This window comes from Nilaparvata lugens, unplaced genomic scaffold (assembly GCF_014356525.2).
Source record: "Nilaparvata lugens isolate BPH unplaced genomic scaffold, ASM1435652v1 scaffold8253, whole genome shotgun sequence".
Lineage (NCBI taxonomy): Eukaryota > Metazoa > Arthropoda > Insecta > Hemiptera > Delphacidae > Nilaparvata > Nilaparvata lugens.
In genome coordinates, this window is record NW_024094001.1 from 889 (window position 1) to 11,233 (window position 10,345).

Below are 10,345 nucleotides of genomic sequence, written 5' to 3' on the forward strand. Positions count from 1 at the left end.
CAGTCTGAAAGTCAACCCCACCTCAGTCGTTTACACCTTTTAATGTTAATCGATAATATTCGATACATCGATATATTAATATATCGATAATATTCGATACATCGATATATTAAAATATCGATATATCGATAATATTCGATACATCGATATATTAATATATCGATATTAATCGATTATATTATTCATCAAGGAGTTCTATTGCAGTAAATCAACCTGAAACTGAGCATACATAATATATTCTTCATATACTGCCAACTTACTTGAATCTTATTAGTCGTTCACAATTAATTACCTTTTATGGATGATAATTACTCAATCAATAACTCATTACTCAACAACACTACCTGACTATTGCTATTAGAGTAGACCTCCTTTACGGCCGAACAGCATAGAACTAAGCGTACCCAGCGACGTCTGCTGAGGTTGACGATCCTGCTGCTGGGAGGGTCCGGGTGCCCCCCTAACTTTGCCCAAATCGGGCCGGGTTGGACCCCCCCTGACCGTGCCCAAATCGGGCCGCGTTCGCAGTTTACGGCCGTTGAGGGGCGTTTGACCGCGCTGTTAAGGGGGCTAGCACCCTCAGCCGGGCCTGTAGCACGCTGGTACCCGGTCGACCGGGAACCCCCATTCCCGTTGTGATGACGTCATCGACTAGGGGGGGAACCCGGGAGGGTTGCTGCGTTCGGTGAGCACACCCTGTAGCTGGGCGGGCGTGGAGGAGGTGGAGGAGGAGGCAGAGGAGGCCGGAGACATGATGGTTCAAGGCCGATCCGTTCTAGGGTTTCGACTAGGCCGATGTTCGTCCTGTCAAAAGAAAACATTTGCTTTGCTTTAATCTGTTTATATTATTGTTATATTAAACTATTGGTTAACTTGGCCTGACTACCTCGATTTTTATCAGTACTTTTGTTCTTTGAATATATTCAGGATAGATTATTTTTTTGTACTTTTTAGTTCTTATTATTTTTTATTGTATTTCTTTTCTCAACTTTAATATATTTATCTATTTCAATTATTTATTAAGTTAAATTTTGCTTGTTTTGAACTGTCCTTTAGTTCTGTTCAGTGATGCTCCGCAATGCGAACGTGACCTTGTCAGCAAGGTCTTTGCATGCAGTATTTTATTTCGTGCATTAATTATGGTGTATTTTTGTAAAACAGAGTAGCTTTGCTAGATTACATTTCATTATCCTATAATGAGAATTAATACAATTATTATTATCAGCAAATTTCATATTTATTCGGTTAAAAAGTTGTCTTAAGTATTGTTTTATTATTTATTTGCTATCTTTTTTTTAGTTTTGTGCGCTGTTCTGTTGTTGTAAATTGGATGCGAAATAAAGATCTTTATCTTATCTATCTTATCTAAACAATAAATTAATTATCATCATCATTCATCATATCATCCATCATTGACTACGCTTATAACAATGCCTGTTCCGGTGTCCACCGCTTCCTCGGTCTTCCGACGTCTCTTTTCCCATCCACTGCAACTTCCAAGCTTGTAAAGGAAAACGCGTTGGTTTCTTATTCTTCTTCTTGTAGTGGGTGACATAAGACGCAGGTGATTTGTCCACTTCACCTGTGTTTTTATATGATGTCTGTTAGTGGCTGCACATTGCACTCACTTCGGATTGTTTCATTTGATTGTTTCGTCTCGAGTATGCTGCTGCGCAGAAACCTCATCTTGATGCCTGAATTCGTGAGGCATCATTTGAAGATGCGTACAGATATACGCGCCGCAAACATGAGCAATTCACTTTTAGTCAGCTGATGCCAAGCTTTTTATAACTGTATCTTACCGTTTCTGTAAAAATACAGATATAGTCAGCTGATTAAAAGTGAATGCTCATGTTCGCGGCTCTTATATCTGTACGCACCTTAGTCTTGTCCATACTCACTAACAGTACGTCATTAAAGGGATGGCCATCGTCCTATAGAACTTAATCTCTGTCTCTTTTCTGGCCCTACCCTTATATGTTCGGTGAATAAATTAATTATCTTCATAATTTTATATAGTCTAATTGTTTTTTGTTCTTTTGTATACATCTTAATGGAAATAAAAGTATTATTATTATTATTTAATATTCATGGAGAGCAATAACATGGCGGAGACTCCAGGAAGCCACTGACTCCAAACGCCGACCCCACCGAGTGGGAAGAGGCTGAGAGTCAAATCAAATCAAATCAAAATCAATTTATTTCCATGAAGAACAAAAAATAAAAATATTCATTTTTACATATACTTGGAATTTACACTGCAAGGTCTTGGGACCCGTGCGCAGTGTAAGAGTGTTGTATTTTCATTAAGAAAATTACTAACAAATTTTTTTAATCGTACTGTATTTGCTATGTTTTGATTTAAACTAGAAGAATATGAAAAACTGTAAAAAATAAAAGAGAAAAAGACAGAAAGAACTGATAGATAAAGAAAGAGAAAAAGACAGAAAGAACTGATAGACAAAGAAATATCTTTCTTAGAGTATCTTCTATCATTGTTTCGCTCGATATAATTTTCCTGACAAATCAATTTGCTAAATCTATATGTTATAAAACATTTGTGAGTGAGACTCATACGCCAAAACCTAAAACTAGAATCGCCTTAATCATGAATACAAACAATAAAATAAATAGGAATTAAAAGATCAACTAACCTTCTTATTCTGACAAACAAGCGCCCTTGTCCTCTCTCGGCTACGACGCTGATGATGCCTCTCCTGCTGCCGAGAATTGTGCGTGCCAACGAGGGTTCTGCGCAACAATTCTGCGCCGCTACTCATGAGGAAGCCGGGCAGGCCGAGAGGGGACGAGTAGCCGCCGCCTGGGGCAGTGACTCCGCCCCCGGGCGAGGGAGACCGCGAACGGTCCGGGCTGGAAGGTGGTGAATGGTCTGGGCTGCAAAAATGAACACCAAATCGTATTTATTTAATGAGAATTCATAACATGAAAATAATACAACTCGAAGAAGTTTACAGCTTAACGCCAAAACAACTATGATACAAATGTTTGCAACTAAATTTTGCAACTAAAGTTATTATCATTCAAGATTGCTAAATACAAAATACAGGTTCCATAAAATTCGATTTATAAACGCCCTGTGATCGGCGCGGCCAAGTCGTCAATTGTTGTCGAGTTATAGACCAACAAACACGGCCGACTCACTTGACTCACCCGCCAAGTGCTAGTTACGTAGCGTTATCCGTTCTTGCAAGCAAAAGCATTATTTCATTATTATTATTATTATTAAACGAAATCCAAATTTCATGCTGTGAATCATCCCGAAGACTTCTGCTACTGCTAAGTCATAGCCCGCCTTTATGTAGGTTATGTCCATTTCAATTTCTACACCAAATCATCAATCTCAAACCATAAATCAGAATTATAAAAGCATCATTCTTGAGCATAATTGCCATGAAGGTTCAGACATTTGATAATGACATTTGATTAATGAAGGTTCAGACATTTAATAGATAATGATCATTTGGCGGCAGCATTTTATGAAGAGGGTTTTGGTAGGCTGGTTCAATGATATGACAAATGTCTGAACCTTCATGGCAATTATGTTGAAGAATGATGCTTTTGATAATTCTGATCAGAATGATAATTCTGATTTATGGTTTGAGATTGATGATTTGGCGTAGAAATTGAAATGGACATAATCTACATAATATTTGGACGATTTGAAACAAAATTAGGGATTAGCAGAAGTTTTTGGCAATAGACTGTTTCTATCTTTTCCGACTATTGTATAGTTTGCTTTATCCAATAAATAGATAATGATAAATCTTCATCAGTTTATTGAACAACATTTTTGTGAAATCCTCACCTGTTAGCTGGCGTGGCGGTGGGCGAATAGACAGGTGACCCTAGGGTAGAGGGCGTGGCCGCCTTGATGCCTCGCTCGTTGAGCATCTTGGCGAGGCCGAGGGCGGTGGAGAACGTCGATGTCGAGTTGCGACGCGAGCGACTGCTGATGGGCGTCGCGACGGCACTAGACACGCGGCTCGAGACGCGGCTAGACATCGCTGAGCACATTTGGCTGCCAACAATACTGCGAAAAAGACAAAAAGAGGTTAAATTAATGATTGAATCACATTTCAAAGAGGTTAAAAATGTTGAAGACCTTGCTAGTAATAATGGAATTCACGATGTTGGATTAAATACCGAATTCACACTAACGAAAACTTGGTTTGAGCCAGTTGATTTTTTCTTCATTCATTTCATTTTTCATCCTACTGACCACCTATGAAAGGGGTATGAGGATTTATCAATTATAATCTAAGTCGTCAATCTTTGCATTCCATAATGCAAAAAGAACTGGAATAAGGACAAACCTGCAACAGCTGTTTGACATCAGTTTCTAATAATATGAAAAATCAATAATATCAAATTAATCACTGGAAATAACAAATTATAAAGATAAAGGAATAATCTATTCTCAAATAGCGCAGCTAAGGAAATATAAACAATAAAAAATAGAAGATACAAAAACCTAATCTCAAAAAAAAAATTATATTCAAAGCCTTTCACCGATGGCACAACTTGTCTGTGAAACATGTGTGTTCACACATGTTCGACACACTTCTTGTGTCGGTAGTGGACGACAGACCTCATATTCAAGTTGCCTGACACACATCACCGCTTTATTTGATCATGTAACACATACTCCCAGTTGCTAGTACGCTATTACATTTAATTATGATTAAATTTCACGAGAACTAAAGAGATAAGTGGATGATGACGTTTTAAATCCCAGTTAATCACTGCTAAATATAATGAGGTACGTGCAACCGGGCACGACCGCAAATGTTAACAAAAATGTGTCTGCTGTATAAATAGAACAATTAATTTCATTTTTTTTCATTTATTCATTTCATTTTTTTCATCCCACTGACCACCTATGAAAGGGGTATAAGGATTTGTCAATTATTAATCTAAGTCGTCAATCTTTGCATTCTATAATGCAAAAAGAATTCCTCACTGGAATAAGGACAAACCTGCAACAACTCCTCCCTCACCTTAATTCTGAACTTTTCACCTGTAAGAGCCTTTACGCGTGTTGGCAATGAATTATAAAGCCGAATTCCTGCACTCTTTACCACCCTCTCATACATACCAGTTCGATGAATGTCGTCTCTGTGGTTTTGTCTATATCTGGTATTGTATGAGTGGAACAACTCTCCTGTATTGAACCTATCTTTATTCTTATCAATAAAACAAAGAGCCTCCAAAATATAAACACTGGTAGTGGGAGAATCTTCAACTCTTTGAAATAATCTCTACAACTTGCTCTAATAGATTCACCCACCATCACTCTAACTGCCCACTTTTGAATCCTAAATATATATGTATTGCATGAGTTGAAATGCCCCAAAATATAACACCGTATGAAAGAAGAGAATGGAACACAGCAAAATAAACACTTTTAAGCGTTCCTGCATCCAGAATTTCTTCACGGTTCTAAGAACAATACTGCCGAGTTTAGTTTGCTTTTTAGCTGGTCTAAATGAGGTCGCCAGGAGATTCAGAGTCCAGCACTACTCCAAGTACTTTTGCTGAACCTATGTTACCATCTCTCATATCCAATACTGCTTCCCGAGCCGTCCTGAATGGAATCTGCATAGTCTTATTGTAATTAGCACCAACATATTTGAGGCCAGCCATTCTTCTAGTTCTGAAGAGCTCTTCTACTTTCAGATTCCATATCATGCTGACTGTTACTTTTCAATAAAATACAAATACTTACATCATCAGCGTATAAAACACAGTGTGCTGGCTCAAGGTGTGGTGGCAAGTCGTTAATATATAAGGAAAAGCAAAGGACCAAGGACTGATCCCTGAGGGACCCTACTCCTCGCCTGTAACCATTCCGACTGATACACAAAGAGTGAGACTGTATTTCCACCCGCTGATGTCTCTCATCAAAGTATGATACGAACCGCAATACTTTCCTTACCTTTTTTTTTTGGGGGTATTGGGCAAGGAAAGTAAAAAATAATAAATACCGTATCAGACTGAAAAAATAACAGATGAACGTCACTGGTAATTCCTAAAAAAATCACAGTTTATAGGAAGTGATTTGATATTATTAACAATATAAAAAGACAGGCAACCTTTGCTAAAAAGCAGAAAATAAAAGGTCTGTTGAATTTTACCATTGGATATGTAACCTGTGACTTCTATGAACGAACCCAGGTGGTGACCTTGATCAACTGAGATCTGATGAAGTGAACAGTATTTGATATTATTACCTGGTGTAACACTGGTGCAATCATCCGGGTGCATGACAGTCGAGTTGGTCCAGGGGTGATGTGATGACTGCCCTGGAAGCTCTTCCCGGATGCACCACTTCCTCATCCTCCTCCACATCGTCGAGCGAGTATGTCTGCAGGCCGAGTGCCTCGAGGCCGGTGCCCCCCTGCACGCGCACCCCGGGTTGTCGTCCAGGAGACCACCCAAACTGGGTGTGGCTAGTTGGCTCCAGTGATGCAGTGTCAGTGATCCTTCTAGCGGTTCACGATCTGCGGGCAGGATAGGAAACATTATTTATAAGTAGTGTCCCAGTGATACTAAACAAAGTTCCACGTTATAATGGCAGTATTTGATTAGCATTGATAGGTAGCGTTACCTACCTTTAAAGGATTTATTTTCCAACCCCCAGTAAAAATCTGGTATTATTAGGATTTTTATTAAATTTATGATTCTTATTAAATTATTTTTATTAAATTATTTAATAACTAAATTTATGATTCAGAGCATATTAATGATTTCAGAGCCTCTGACATGACCTAACGACTGTTTTTAGGCAGCCGGGACCGACGAATTAACGTGTCTATTCGAAACACGAGAGTGGCCCGAGAAAAATATATTTTCCGGGCCGGAATTCGAACCCGGGTCTCTGAATTATAAAGTCAGCATCTAATCCATTTATTATAATGTAGCCACTGGACTCTCTGATAGCAACAGAAACTTGACGAACTGAAGACTCGACGTACTGAAGTTACCGACCCTTTGCTGATTTGTGATCAACTGAGATCTTGATGTAGTGGATGTACTCATTGCGTGTCAGAATATCAAGTGAAAAATCGTAAATCCTAACTATTCTGATGTGAAACTTTCAGATTGTTTTGGCGTTAAAATGAATAACCTATTTGAACTAAAGGACCGGCATAAAAACCTGACGATTTTTGAGGGTGTTTCGTTCAATTAAAACATGTAATATATCAAATTGAAGATCAAATTTTGCAATTTATAGTGAATTACATAGATTATTCACAATTTTTTTTATTTGTAGATTATGTCATCCAAATGATTTCCGTTACTTTTCACTTGTGGAATTGCTTCAATTTGTCGTTGAATGACTTCCCTTAGTTCTGTCGATTATTGGCTGCCCAATAAAATCTTGTTTATTCACAAATCCCGACAAATGAAAATGAGCCTCTTCACTTGAAAGAATAACGGCACCCTTTTCGAGAACGATCTCGCAAGTGGCTTTGCAATGTTTCCAATAATTTGCATTACGTTATACGGATGGAATTTCAAGTCGAAATGAAGAATTCGTCGTACACTTCGATCAGAGATGGCTAGACCGTATAACAGCTACTCTTACCGCGTTAATGTATTCAGGCGTTCTCACAGTCCGTTTTCGTCCTGTTGGTTTCGTGTTCCTAAAATTATTTACCCATAACAAGATCGTATTCCAACTGGGAACAGGCGCGTGTCTATTTAAATAATTAAAATGTCTGCGACATAAACTCTGTGTTGAAATAGCTGAGTCTTTTTTATAAAAATAAGCTTCAATCACAATCGCTCGATGTTCACTTGACCACGACATACTGGCTACTGAAATGGCAACAATAGACCTGTCGATGTATTCCCGTCTTTCCAATGACAGTGGTTTAAACATAACAATTACAACAAAATCGTCAGATTAATATGTCGGTCTCTGTATTTGCGAGAAAATTATGAAATAGAAGGTCTGGGCAGTTTTTTATTATTGTATTTGTTTGCTTCATTCAATGATTAATAGATATACAGTTCAGTAGGAATTAAATTTGAATTTAAGTAAGAGATGGATCGTAGACTTCATACTTTTGAATATTCTATCAAACCAATTAATTAGTGATAACATGAACAAGGCATACCTTCAACTTGTCAGGCATCTTCCATGACATCTGACTGATGCTGCCTGTGGACATGATAGAGTCGGGTGTCCTAATGTCACCACTGTCACCGGCCACCAGATCTGAGCCCAGGGCGGCCCGTCGCGCCTGTATGGCCGGGCGTCAACCGGCGCAGAGCCGCCTCCAATCGGTGCATGCTGGTGTGCCGCCTCGTGTGGCCCGCGAACCGGTCCTGGGAACATGTCAAAGATGAAAATTTCAACAGACGTCGATTGATAGAGTAAGGTTCAAATACTATATTATTTTCTTACATTTGCACAAGCTGTTTGTTTATTTTGTTCTTTTCTTGTTTGTGGAAATGAATAATTATTATTTTAATATAGTATGTAACATACGTCCAAGGTTTAACATATAGATTATTTATGAAGATACGGTCGCATTCATTTGTTGCCTCGACCTAAACTCCTCGCCTCAGCTTCTCCACAGAGCTGATTGTTGTTATAGTGAGGTCCACGTTATAATGGCAGTATTTGATTAGCATTGATGTTGCTATCCTTATCTATCATTCCACAAAGCAGATATAGCTATCACATTCTAGTTCCGCAATGTTGCCAGATCGTTTTTGAACAGTCCATATAATAAGATGTACCAGTGTCAGTGTTACAACTAGTTCAATAATAAACTATTTGCAAACCATAGGAAGTGAGCAGTAAACCCCAGAGTCGGCTGATCATGCCAGCAGCCCAACATCAAAGAAAGAAATTAGGTTAAAGTAAAATTCGGTATTTGATAGAGTCAAGAAAAATTAATTTAAAGTTCATGAAATATTGGAAGTAGCGCTACCCCATAGTAAAATGTTTCACTCGACGTTTTGAAATATTTCGAAGTTATCAATTTTGCGAAGAGAATATGTTGATGAAGAAAATGTAGAAATTTGATGATGCAGCTTACCGGAATGAAGTAGTAATACATTACTATTCATGGTCGTTGTATCCTTATGTAGGAAGTAATATTGGGTTAGCCCAGTTTACATAAATTCCATGATCCAGAAGTTAAATTCGTTGTAATAAGCTATGTAGTGTAGTTGTGCTTTAATTTCCTTAAGTATTCATATTTAAAGTAAAACAAAAAACCCAACTGGGTTAAAAAATACTCTATCAATTATCGAATTTTACTTTAACCTAATTTCTTTCTTTGGTGTTGATTGCTGGCATGATCCGCCGACTCTGGGGTTCACTGCACACTTCCTATGGTTTACAGATAGTTTATTATTAAACTAGTTGTAACATCAACTATCCCCTATAGCAGGCAGTGGCAAGACAGAGAATCGGCAAAACTATCTGTCATCCTCGCACTTGAGTCCAGTGGAGACCCATTTTTAATTCAACTACCGCAAGCACTTGTTGGGACGCAAATTTGCACAATCAAACTATTATTATAACTTCTACGTTGTCTTTAAGGGATTCAAATAACTGAAAAGTTAAGAAAAAGCTATTCATAGATAGCAAAAGTCTGTCGAAATTCAAAAATTGAAGAACTAACTATTGCAAAAACCTTACTACACATTTCGAAATAACATATTGTCCAAAACAAGATTGAATGAAAAAGACTACGAAATTGTCAAAACCCACAGATTTATATACTTAGAAAGACCGGTTCGGTTATTACACCATTGTCAATCTCTGATAAACTCTATGGGTGAGATTGGCAATGGTGTAATAACAGAAACTGGTCTTTCTAAGTATCAATAAATCTGTGGTTATTGACAATTTCGTAGTCTTTTTCATCAATATGAATATTACCACAATATAACTTCTCAACTACACAAAAAGTCCAAGAACATACTCTTCAGCATTTGAGATAGATCTTTTGAGGTTTAAGTGCTACGATCAGTTGATCATATTTTGTTACCCCACTGCAGCATATTATGGGTGAAGCAATAATTTGACAATTCCTCAGTCAATAGACGGGCGAAGAATAAAAAAAACTAGTTTTAAATACTGCAAATATTTTCCTTGAAACAACACTAATTTCTATATCTGTAATCAGGTTCCTCGAACCTTGCAGGAACTTCCCGTTTTTAATATAGTTATGTATAATCCTATTTTTCTTTTTTTCATTTTATATTGTATTTCACTTTTTCTTCTATAACCATTTTTGTCATTGTAATTATGTTTTTTGAGACAAATAAAGATTTGATTTGATATTTTTTCAATAATTTT

At 37.6% G+C, this 10,345-nt stretch overlaps 1 protein-coding gene across 1 annotated transcript; it reads right to left on the bottom strand.

Moving 5' to 3' along the window:
• Positions 1-582: 582 nt before the first annotated feature.
• Positions 583-4,072, bottom strand: LOC120349102 (trafficking kinesin-binding protein milt-like). The gene is made up of 3 exons (XM_039419061.1): positions 3,827-4,072; positions 2,655-2,895; positions 583-803 (listed from the first exon to the last, which is right to left on the bottom strand). The coding sequence occupies exons 1-3, from the start codon at positions 4,033-4,035 to the stop codon at positions 645-647; spliced, it is 609 nt and encodes a 202-aa protein (XP_039274995.1). The 5' UTR covers positions 4,036-4,072; the 3' UTR covers positions 583-644.
• Between the last annotated feature and the right edge of the window lie 6,273 nt (positions 4,073-10,345).

Excerpts from the sequence above, each read along its gene's own strand:
- LOC120349102 (XM_039419061.1), bottom strand. The coding sequence starts at position 4,035 with ATGTGCTCAGCGATGTCTAGCCGCGTCTCGAGCCGCGTGTCTAGTGCC. Across the intron at positions 2,896-3,826 it reads ACCGCCACGCCAGCTAACAG|CCCAGACCATTCACCACCTT; the intron begins GTGAGGATTTCA and ends TCATTTTTGCAG. Across the intron at positions 804-2,654 it reads TTGTTTGTCAGAATAAGAAG|ACGAACATCGGCCTAGTCGA; the intron begins GTTAGTTGATCT and ends TCTTTTGACAGG.